This window comes from Macaca nemestrina, chromosome 14 (genome assembly GCF_043159975.1).
Source record: "Macaca nemestrina isolate mMacNem1 chromosome 14, mMacNem.hap1, whole genome shotgun sequence".
In the NCBI taxonomy this organism is placed as follows: domain Eukaryota; kingdom Metazoa; phylum Chordata; class Mammalia; order Primates; family Cercopithecidae; genus Macaca; species Macaca nemestrina.
Window position 1 is genome coordinate 107,535,894 of NC_092138.1, and position 12,165 is coordinate 107,548,058.

Genomic DNA, 12,165 nt, shown 5'->3' on the forward strand with positions numbered 1-12,165 from the left:
CACTCTAGCTTATCCCTTTATGCAACACAGAAGTGATTACCTTTCATTTCTCAGAGACATGGAGAATTTATAAAATGTTACTTTTCAAAGCATCCTCAGTTCTTGGAGAGAAAGATGCTAGAACAATGACATCTTTATTGGCCGACAAGCTGAAGTGAGCAGGATTAGGAAGAAGATGTTTATCCAAAGGCAGAGGGAATCCAGCAACCTTGAGGCAAGGCCCCCCAGCAGCAGGCACTTTTTTCACAGCCTCTTGCAGAGTCGGAGGCCTCACTGGGATGACAGGAATGGCAGGAAGGGAGTGGAATGGCCTTCCTCCTTCCCCTGTGTCCCTCTATGTTCTCCCTTTTTGCCAAGCTGTAGGCAAATGAGTTGAACACGTAGTCCAGCAGAGTTTGACAAAAAATTAAACACCCACCCATAAATGAAGCAATGTGGCATGTGCCCAGTCTATCAGCCCCCTTTAGGCTCCTGCTTAGTCAGTGTTATCTCAAAAACTTGAATCGTATTATAAACACTTGCTGGCCTTTATATTTCTCATTGTTCCTTTTGAGTAAGTAATTCCTTATAACATCTGTTCTCGAATTTAGTGAATGTTGGACACAGGGAATTAATAAAAATTAGATGTTCAGTCTGTACTCCAAGTTACTGAATCACAGTCTACTAGGGTGAGCCCTAGGTAAGTAACTGCATTTTAAACAGGCTTTGCAGATAATGCTTGTCTGTGCCAGACTTTCAGAACCATTATCTTTTTTGTTTTGAGATGAGTCTCGCTCTGTCGCCCAGGCTGGGGTGCAGTGGCCGGATCTCAGCTCACTGCAAGCTCCGCCTCCCGGGTTTACGCCATTCTCCTGCCTCAGCCTCCCGAGTAGCTGGGACTACAGGGGCCCGCCACCTCGCCCGGCTAGTTTTTTGTATTTTTTTAGTAGAGACGGGGTTTCACCGTGTTAGCCAGGATGGTCTCGATTTCCTGACCTTGCGATCTGCCCGTCTCGGCCTCCCAAAGTGCTGGGATTACAGGCTTGAGCCACTGCGCCCGGCCAGAACCATTATCTTACAGTGTTCTCTAGGTAACTAACGAACCCTTACATAGTTAAAAATTTTTTTCTTTCACAGAGGAATTTCAGTGTGATCTATGTGCCCTTTCTGCCCCTTGACAGGACTGGAGTCCTAAAAATGATTAAGTGATTAATCTAAATGCTACACCCAATTACTTAACTGCAAAAGTATAATATGCCAAAATACATAACTGGACTGTATCTACTTTGATTATTTAAGCAGAGGAATGCCAGCCCAACAGTGATCTCTTCTGTAGGACCAGGCAAGAGTTTAATTATGAGCTAGTAGGTCATGCAGCTGCCAATAATCTGGGGTGTGCTGACACTTCCGGCATGATGGATATATCTAAATCTAGGCGTTCGCCGCCTTGGGAAATCCCCAGCTTCCCTCCATCTCACGGGGAAGGAAGGCAGATCCAGGTCTGACTGGTCAAGTCCCCCAAATGGTAAAGGGAAGGGAGCACAAAGTAAAATGAGGGCTCTGGTGAGTGCAAATTCCCAGCAGAAATCTGGCCCTGTGCCCCCAGCTCCCAGGGCTGGGCTGCTGAGGTCAGGAGGTGGGCTGCGAGGTTCTCTGCTGCCATCAAGACCGAACAGGATGGGGGCACGTGTCAGGCTCTAGGCACCATAATACAATCCCGTTTGATTAAAAGAAATTTCTGGTAATGAATTAAAACAGACCCAAGGAAAAAAGGACACGGTGGCAATATATCCTCCTGGCACCCAGCACACAGAAGGGAAGAGAGGGAAAGAGAGAAAGGAGACATAAATAAAAGGGACTACTCACTGGGGCTTTTTTCTTCAGCAAGGTCACAGGCACAGAGCAGATCAGAATCGATTGAGATGGGTTTCTGCTTAATCCAAAACTTAGTGCTGGCTTTCTGATTCGTAACAGGGTCTATCTCTACTTTGTCTCCAGAGATACCTGTAAGCCAAGGGGAGGACAAAAAAGAAACCACAAGAAGTAGAAGGTGTAAGTGACTGCAGGGCAATCATTTGACCTGTTTTATAAATCTGAAATTGCACGAACATGAGCTCTTTCTTAGGGCTTTGGGGAATGCCACGGGCTTCCTGAGACAAACATACGGACACTCCAAATGGCACACACAAGTTGCACAGTCTGGTTTCCTGGGTGGGTGAGTTGAGGGTGGGGGAACCTCCCCAAACTATATGAGAAGGTATTAAGAAACAAGCCTTCTTAGATATAACATGGATCCAACACAGAGAGGCTGTGTATAGCCATACATTATCTCTATATTGTAAAGAAGTAACTATCAGGTTTATTTAAAAAACAGTTTTGATTGATGCTCTGAGTTGTTGTTCTCATTTAAGAAGATCTGGGGTGGACAGATACATCTGTAACATCCCTATGTTTAAATAGCTAAGTTACCAATGAACAGCTTCTGATCTGAAACAACCTTATCCACTACAAATACGGGAATAAAATAACTCTTCCTTTCTGTGACACTAAATAATTGCCCAACCTATATTTAAGGGAAGTCACGAGAGGATTAAAAGGTCCCTTACATAAAACCTTTCAAGTTCAAGTCTTGGAGCCTGGCTTCGGGCTGCAGAGGTCACCGCCCCCTGCTGAGGGACAGACTCGGCACTGGGTGTGAGCTTACGCAACAAAGACTTTATAACAGGAATCCAGAATGCCCAATACTGGCACTTCAGATTTCATTTTTAGAGCTTAGAAGACAACACGTTGTACAGTGACTGGGAATAAAGGTGTTTGCAGAACAAAGGAAATGCCAGGTATGGGAGGGGCCCTGGAATAAGTGTGGAAATGCACAGGAACCGCTTTTCCGGTTCTACAGAGGAGTACATGCTCGGCCCGACACACACCATCTAGGCTAGATGTGCTCTTTTTCGTCTTTCGTTGAAAATTAAGGAATCTGTTCATGAAGTGAGACAAAAACCTTTAACATGCCTTCTACAGTGGGCCCCATATGGAACCTTAAAAGTAATTAATTTTTAGGCCATAGTTTAAAGGTCAGGGTCAAAGTGAAAAAAAGCAAAATGAAGATATAAGAAATAATTAAAATAACCAAATGTACATAGTAAAACGGAAAAGACATAGTTAACATATTTCTTCCTACGAATCACACTCAAATTTGTGAACAAAATGTGAGAAAACTCAGTAAGCCAAAAGCAGCAGCAGATAAAAGAAAGTTCAATTAACCTCCCCCCAAAATAAAACACACACACATACACCCCAACCACAGTCTGACAGCAAATTTAAAATTGAAAAAACAAATACAAACAAAATCCTAGTGATTAGGTCTGCTACACGCTTCATTCATTTATATTTTATTTTATGAATAAATAAATCCCAAATACCAGCTAGACAAAGGCAGGAGACTGTGCAGAGACTCCCGTCAAGGCTCCTCCGCTGCCTCCAGGGGAGACAATGCAGAGATGGCTGCTGTACCCTGGTCAGTATGTGTGGGCTTTGGTAAAGATGAACAATTGGTATTTTTTACTAATCGAATGCTGGAATTTGTCGTTAGACCTATTTCAGGAACACCATATTTCAATTAGGCATAATGTCGTAAGTCCAGCTGACTCTGGACGTTCAGGTCTAGATAATTTCAGGAGGGTGAGAATGTATCAGGAGACCAATTTTATTACATTTCAGTTAAAATAGATTACGACTACCCAGTTACACTCTTGCCTCCAATTTGGTCATTAATTGTTAAAGATCTGGACATTTCTATAGTTCCCTGAAAGAAATACCGAAGCCATGGTTGTCGGTTGTGTGTGTGTGTGTGTGTGTGTGTGTGTGTATGTATGTGTGTTCCCCTTCTACTTCTTATTTTGACATTTATAAAAGTCAAAATGAGCAGAGCAGAATAAATGTGCATATCTCTTATGTGAAAATAAACCATGCTCCACATCCTTTTCTCAGAAAGAATGGGGAAAAAAAATCATCACCAGAGACATGGTTTTAAAATTTTGTTCTATGGCCCTGCAATTCTTGAAGCCGTAGTCAGTCAATACTGTTAATGTACCTTGTTAATTTGATAGGATTTGTCAGGTAACTCCACTGGAAAATTATATAAAACTGTTCCAGATGAAAAGATGATAGTGACATGAATTAAAGTGATAGAACAATAGTGGAATATAAACCAGAAATGACACCCAAAGTGGCTGTTGATTTATTGCTGTACTGAGTTTGGTTCTGGGCTCCCATGTATATTAGTGCTACAAATCTGGGTCCATTTAGCAGAGGGATGCTCATACATACATCACCAGCTCCTGCTCCAAGCCAAGGTCACTCCCCATTGCATCAATCTTTTCAACAGAGCCTACTTCACAAAGCAGGACTTTTGTAACCATCTCAGATGTAACAGACTCTCGTCCTCTTTCATCTTTCTTTTATCATGTAAAGTACACTTTAACTTCTATTATTTTTATCTGCAAATTGTTACCGTATAGTTCATCCATTACCAGCAGTATCTCTGCATCAATTGCCTAAGCTCTGCACAGCCACAGAACACTTTCCCAATGCCGCCCTTTCCTGGGGTTATTGTACAGTTACTGTTCACAGAGGGGAACCCCAAGACCAGGGCTTGGGGATGAAGATGTGGGAGATGAAAGCAATAGGTTCAAGATGGGCAGACAGGTGGAATATCATTTCAACAATTGGTGTGTTCCAAAAAAGTTGCATGTGAATCAGATTTTTTTCTGAATCGAATCACATTTTCCCACTGACTTCTAGTTCCAGAGCTACTTTATCTTCATTTTAGATTGATCTGTAATTGGCAGGGGCTCCCGACACTTTAGTTTTAAGTTTCTCTGCCCTGTAGGCTTTCAGTCAAGTAGTTAATGATCTGTAAAACACTTGCCTGCCTAGAGGAGTCACTATTTAAAGGAACCTGTAGGGGAATCTTTCCTGATGGGAAAAATCCTTTTGTACATTAAATAATCTTACCCTCTTAATACCTGTGTAAGTCTCAGCTTCTTAAGGCAGCGCAGGCAGCACCGCAGCACCCTATCTGCTCCTGCTACCACATGGCAGCCCTCAGCCTGAGGCAGTCCACGGGAGGAGCCCTCTTCCTGAGCACCCCCAGGAAGAGAACACACCTACTGCAGAAGAGAGAGAGGAGGCCTAGAATCCAGCCTGGAGGCAAACAGAGGCCTCTCTGTCCTTAGCTTCAGAGCCCTTGGTAGTCTTCCTGGTTACAAGGAGGAGTTAGCTTGGTGGAGGGGAGATCAGTGAGGAGGCAGGTGACACAGCCGAGGCCAGGGGCAGGGACATTTGTGGCTGGGGTGCAATGGGGATGAGCATATTAAAGACAAAAGCACTAGGAGTAGGCAAATGACTGCGAGCACGGTGTGAGGGAGAAGGGAGTCAGAGAGGTTCCTGGGGCATCGCCGCGGTGATGAGGGGTGGGGGAAGAGGTTGTGGAAGCCTGGCTAGTGGGGTCACAAGTGTGGAGGTTGGGTAGTACCCCACTTGTCACTGCCACTTCTCTATGCTAAAGGGAGGGAGTGGGTTGCAGGCAGAAGCAGCACTGTCTCCCTGTGACAGCAGAGCACCGGGAGAAGAAGGCTGCTGCACGCATGGTCCCTGCGGCTCAGACTCCTTAAGGCAAAGGCCTAGGTAAAGAGCAAAGGTGCAACCCTGGTGTGCTCACTGCTGTTTCTGCTTCAGCTGGCTCGGGCACCAGGAATCATTCAGTACAATTTTCTCCTTAGGCCCAACAGGCATGATGCTAGTTATAGACACCATTCACTGAGCACTTCCAGTATTAACATAACAGCTAACATTAACTGCCATCAACAATGTGCCAGCATGGTTAGAAATCTACTGTGTACACGGACTCAAATATCTTAATAACCTCATGAAGTCGGCTACTATGTTCATCCTACTCTACTGAAAAGGAAACAGAAACACAGGGAGGTTAAGTAACTTGCCCAAGATCACCCAGCTGGTAAGTGGCAAAGCTGCAATTTGAACTCAGGAAGTCTGGTTCCAGAATGTGCCCCTCAGCCACTACACTATTCTGCAAGAACTGTGCCAAATGTTTCACATAACATATCCCAGGAGAGGGGAAGGTACTTGCCTAGGTCAGGGAGCATCTAAGTGGAACAGCCACTGTTCAAACCCAGAGCTACCTGGGTCTCAAGTCCTGGTTCTTTCTGCTGCTCTGCACAGCCTCAGCCATGAGTCAGAAGATGTATTAATAATAAGGAGTTCTGCCCAAGCAGTTCCCCATCTCCTCTCAATTTTCACCAAGGAACAAATAAATGTTCACAAATGCCAATAAATGCACACATCTATTTTTTGTTCATACATGGCAAATTGGAGCATGAAACCCAATCAATATTCTTTCTGACCACCGAGCACAGTTTTGATATCCTCAGCTAAAGTTTTTGCGTAAAGTCATTTAAGGAATGGCGGAGGCACTCCTTACAGTGTCACGTATGCACTGTTTTAAGTAATTCAAATTATAAATCTATTTCCAAGGAAATAAGAGAAACTGGCTTTTGTTACATTCACATTTCTCCAACTTAAGTGGCCAATAATAGAGGAATGATTGATCCAACAATGACGAAATACAACATAACCATGAAAAGTTTTGACTCAAAAAATCCTTATAACACAATAGTAAGTGAAAAGGACAGGAAAAACATTTATAAAAAAAGATATCAAAAGGATGTGCTCCAAAAACTGGTACCAGTGGTCAACTCTGGTTAGTAGAATTATATCCTTTCCTTTTCTGTATTTTTTTCCCAAAATAAACATTTCACCAAAAATAAAAACAAACATCACTTTAAAAGCTGACACTTTTTGATTTCCACTTCAGAATTCAGTATCCTTTCTTGACTGTTAAAATGTGAGGAAGGATAAGTATGCTGAAGTCTTGAAATGGTGAAGTGATCCTTAATGAAAGAATGCTTCCTTCTAGCAGTTCTTTAGCAGAACTTTTTTTTTTTTTTAAGTAGAATTTCTCTAGCAGAACTTCTAGCAGTTTAGTGGTATGCCAGGGGCTGTGCTGCTGGGAAGGGCTCATGAGCTACACTACACCCAACCTGCTGCCCCTCTCAGAAGCGGAGCCCGGCAGGCTTCTTTCCAGTTCTGGCAGGTGCGGAAAAAGAGAACACGGGGGCTGGCCGGGCACAGCCAGGGTCAGCCCCTTCTCCTGGAAACAAGGGAGGCAGTTTGTCTCCCTTACCAGCTCTCTCCCCTAACCACTTATCCACAGCCATCCGTCATGACCTTTTCATGCTCCCACTTCTGACAGCTTCCAGATACAGTGAGTCAAACTTCACTGGAAGCAAACTATCACACCAACTGTCAAAGGCAGAAAACATTGCCTGATTGCTGTCCTACATCAACGCCAGCATATAAATCCTTCCTTAACAAGACAGCTCAAAATAAACAAAAACGCAACTCTAATGTGTATACAGCTCTCTGGGGAAACTATTTGTGCAAGCCTTTAGAGTTATCACAAGGAGACCCTTGTCTGCTTTAACTAACCAAGATTTCCATAAAAGGAGATTAGCACTGTGTAGCATCTTTTTCTAACACAGACTGAGCGCCCACTCTGGGTAGCCCCCACACTAGGTCCTTTTGTGTACAGCGGCTTATTGAGAGCTTAGAATACCTCTAATCAGCAAGGCACTATTATCCCACCTTACATTTGAAGGCAGCACTAGAGGGGGCTTAGGGATAGGAACCCTGGAGTCAGAAAGTCCTCTGTTCAAATGTCAGCTTTCCTACTTCCTAACTACGTGACTTCGGAAAAATTTCTATGAAACGGAGATGATAATAATAGATACCTCATGTGCTTGTTGTGAGGATTAGGTGAAATAAGGCATGACAAGGACTTGGCATTGTGCCTGTTACACAGCTAGCGACGAATATTACTCCTTCTAACGATTATTATCAGAAGTCAGGCACTGGGTTAAGGATGTGACACAGACTCAGTGATGAGGGTCGAGTCTGGGGAGCTCAGGGAGCCACAAGAGGGAGGTGAATAAAGGACCTGCCCGGCCCTAGGATTGGAGGCGAGAAGAATCTTCCCTGGGACCTTCTCTGCATTCCAGCCTTGGGAGCACCAGGATCCAGCTGGGGAGACCAGTGCCTTCATCCCCACGAATCCCCCCAGTAACCTCCCACCACCAAGTGTCATTGGGCATTTCTCTTCCCCACAACCTCCAAGAGTTCAATTCGAATCAGGAAGAATGTTCTCAGACCTGGAGTTGTGGAAACTTTTGTGCTAGGGAATCCTCATCCTACCGGGTCTCCAGGCCACCAATTGGGAGGCCCTGATTGTGCTGGCACATCCCCACTGGTGTTATCCTGGGCAAAGTCACTGCTCCCTTGGAGAGCCTGAGAATCCTCCTTTGTAAAATGGGGGTAACAACAGTACCAACTCCCTGGGTGTCATGAGATGGAACGGCATAAGTACATAAAAACTTAGCACACATTGGCACGTAAGAGCTCAATTATCACTCAGATTTTTATTAAGGATGACCCCCAGAAAGATGAAATGGTATACTAGCCTATGGTGAATCAAATTAGTAAACTGGAGAGCTTGGTGGTTCAAGTCCAGGTCTAGCTGTCTGGTGAGTTCTGACTCGCCAGCTGTTTCCTATTGTCCCAGAGGAGACTGCTTGAGTCTTGGGAGGTACAACCTGCCCTATGGTACTCTTAAAATACCACCTTAAAAAAGCTAAAACACCACTTTGGCAAACATTAAGGCATTTAGCATTCCATGTCTTAGTGTATTTCCTGTTATTGTTTATTTGCTTAGACATCATAAGCTGTGGTTCATTCATTAATTTCCTACAGCTTTGAATCTAAGGCTACAAACGTCCCACTGCTGTTAAATCCCGGAGCAGCTTTTTATATAATTCTTCACTCCTCTTGTCTTCAGGTTACCTAGAGCCTATGAAAGCCTAGAAAAGCCCCTAGGGAGTGACGCTGAACAACTCTTCGCCAGAGTGGATCTTGCTGAATATACACAGCCAATCGATAGCATCCACGGAGCAGTCAGGGAAGTCTTTGAAACTCGTCTGAATTTACACACAAGATCAGACACACAGGCTGTTTGGGCTTAATGAGACCTTAGAGATCACCTAGTCTGGGGTTTTCATTCTCCATATGAAGAAATTGAGGCTCAGGGCTGGGACATGACTTGTCTGATGTCACCCATTAATGACAGAGCCATAACCATAATTCATCTCCCCATACTACCAGGCCAGGGCTTCAACAGACCAGCTCACCCGCCATGCAGGAGTACTGCGTATTCACACACTGATCAAATGCATTACAACAAAAAAGCGCTCTCTCCAGCAATTTAAGGCACCCCAAATAGATGACAAAACCATATTTCCGGTCACAACTAAAATGAAACCCAGTAGAGCTTTACTTTCTTGAGATCAAGTGGGAGTTCTAGGCCCCAGGATCACTGGTTTCATTCAAAGGACTAACCATTCTGAAACGGTTTGGAACCACAGCTAAAAGCTGCCAATTCCAATATGTGGTCAGTAAGAGACTTAGTGACAAGTCCAAGCATACCTGACTAGACTGTTAGGCTTGGCGTGCAAACCAAGGAGTGGACTGGACACGAACGAACACAGAGCAGCAGTCAGCACAGGACACAGCACCAGGGCAGAACTTATGAAATGAGACCTGGTACTGTTTAATCCCAGAAAGACCTGACCTTGAATGCATGCTAAGTTCTCTCTGCAGAGAAGGCATTTACAAAGATTCTGCACTAGGACAGTTAGATCACCACACTAAATACTCTGTCAGTAAATGGATACCTCACGTGAGCCTATGAAGTCAGCTAGGAAGCAGTAGGCCCTAAGAGAATTTACAGTATCACTTGTAGAGTGGGGAAAACCTGATCGTCCCCATGTTCAGGCCCTGCTGCGCTGTTGGAGCTCAGGTGCCAAAGATGAGGAAGTGATCAAAGGAGCACAGAACTCTGGATGAACTCTCATGAATCTGACTCCCATTAATTCCATCACGCCAGTGCTTCTCAACTTCTTCCAATTCTCAATTCTTTCTCAGCCATCTGAGGAACCTGACACATTGTCATTAATAACCCTGGACTACTCCACAGGAATTCTCAAAAGGGTGGCTCTGGGAGCAGGGAGCCAGAGGAAGATATGCCTCAGAAAAAGCCCCCAGTGTTTCCAATATTCCCAGTTAGGTGATTTTTCCCTAAGCCAATCACTACATTTAGTGCGAAAGTGGTAACGGAGCTTTCTGGAGGCAGACTTGATAGCATGCATCCTCTGCCTCATCACTTCATTAGTATAAGTCAATTCCGAAGTTTGGTTCAGGAAATGCTGTCACAATAGGGATGGAACAATCATTTAATATTAGAATTGCCATCTTCAAATTACTCAATGGACCCAGGGATTTCTGAGTTAAATGTGACCCACGCCTCCTTCTGATCGTGTCTTGGAATGGAGAGGGGTACCTCCTTAGCGTTCAACGGGGAAGTGAAATGGAAACGTGGAAGATCAATCCACTTCCTAAGAACATACACATTCAGATTATGTGATTACTTGAACTGTACTCCACAGGTACCTCACTGGAAACTAACAAGGAAAAATATCTTATTCATGCGGCCACCCAGAACCATGTTTAGCCTGAGAGTGAGCCTGAGGAGTGAGGCAGTCCAGGTCACTGCTGCTGCTTTCACTCACTCTTGTGCTATTACCGTGTTTCTTAAGCTTGCATGTTGTATTCTCAAAAATAACACTGTAATAAAGTCTTCCTTTGAGTGCCGGCCTGTGGTTATTGACTAGTGGGTTAAATAATAACTGCGGTAGGAAAGATAAGGCAGGGAAGACAAGAAATGGCAAATATGCTGCCTCTCATCATGCTCAGGCCCAGGGCAGACATTTTTAATCAATCACAGAGTTTCTTTATGTTGCCCTCAGACACAGCTGGAGATGCTGCCTCAGCATAATGCTCTGGGCAGCCGTTATAAACTTGACTGGAGCCAGTTTATGAGATGAAACCTTTTTGCCTTCTCTAGGACATGTGGTATTGCCCTTGATATTCTGATAACTACCATAATCACAAGTCTTATGATTATACATAATGGATAGTTTTATGAAAAGGTAATGGAAGTAACCATGGAACCTTTTGGTAGAAGTCATTTTCTATCATTTATCTATAAATCCTATACAGACTCTGTATACCCTACACAGAATTATTTTATTAGGTTATAGATGCGATGCTGATAAGATGGAATTCATGGTATCTTACGTGTTCAGTAACAAATCCCTTCGGTGACATGGGAAGGGTCTACCCTGATAAATGAGGCAAACGAACCAAGTAAGTCCAAGTAGTGCAAATATCAAATCACTTCTCAGCGTGAGACTGCATCAGAAAAACCAGGTTGACCTGCCCAGTCAGTAAGAACAAACTTGGACAGAGAGGTAAGGGGTAAGCAAGTCCTTTCAATACTGTGAGTTTGTGTCCCCCAAACACCACAATCTAGGGGAGATACTGAGCCAGCAGGCCTGGGATAAGGCCAGGGACGGGGTGACTCTGACACATGTTCAGGGTCAGACCCACTGCTCCGAGGTGCTCTGCATGTAAGAGGTGTTCACTGTGGCGATGTCTTGGTCCTCTCTGCCATGGTTCTCGTATTTGTTTCTGTGCATTCCCTTGGCTGGTGCATTATAATTTAGCTTCTGCCAGTCAGCCAACAAATACTTATTGATAATATACTATGGGTTTCCTAGATTGTGGCTGCATTCACTGCTTGACCCATTCCGTTTCAATGTTCCCCTAACTTACTTCCTCCTACCAGCCTTGGCCCATTTGGGTAGCACATATCTCAGTGTGCGACCTCCCTCAAGCGGTCAGGCACACAGGATCAGGTACATGGGAGATCAAGTTAATGGAAATAACTTCAACTTGGTAGAATCTCAAGTAAGGTCTACACTTGAAGGACATCTGTACTTTTTAGGACCGACAGAGGGAAAGCAGACAAGATGAAATATTCCAAGAATGTTTTAGAGAAATACAGGAATGGTTTGGAATGATGACTTTGGTAAGATTCTGGGCTGGCAGAGCAGGAATGGCAAAGAGATTTCAATTTAAGAACTACCTTCAATTGAC

General features: G+C 44.1%; 1 protein-coding gene across 8 annotated transcripts in view; it reads right to left on the reverse strand.

Moving 5' to 3' along the window:
• LOC105463925 (MAPK associated protein 1) overlaps nucleotides 1-12,165 on the reverse strand; it is a 270,742-nt gene that overhangs the window by 26,183 nt on the left and 232,394 nt on the right. For all 8 annotated transcript variants that reach the window (XM_011711358.2, XM_011711357.3, XM_011711356.3 and 5 more), the window contains one exon: nucleotides 1,846-1,983. In XM_011711358.2, coding sequence (XP_011709660.1) covers nucleotides 1,846-1,983 — 138 coding nt within the window. The remainder of the gene's footprint in view (nucleotides 1-1,845; nucleotides 1,984-12,165) is intronic.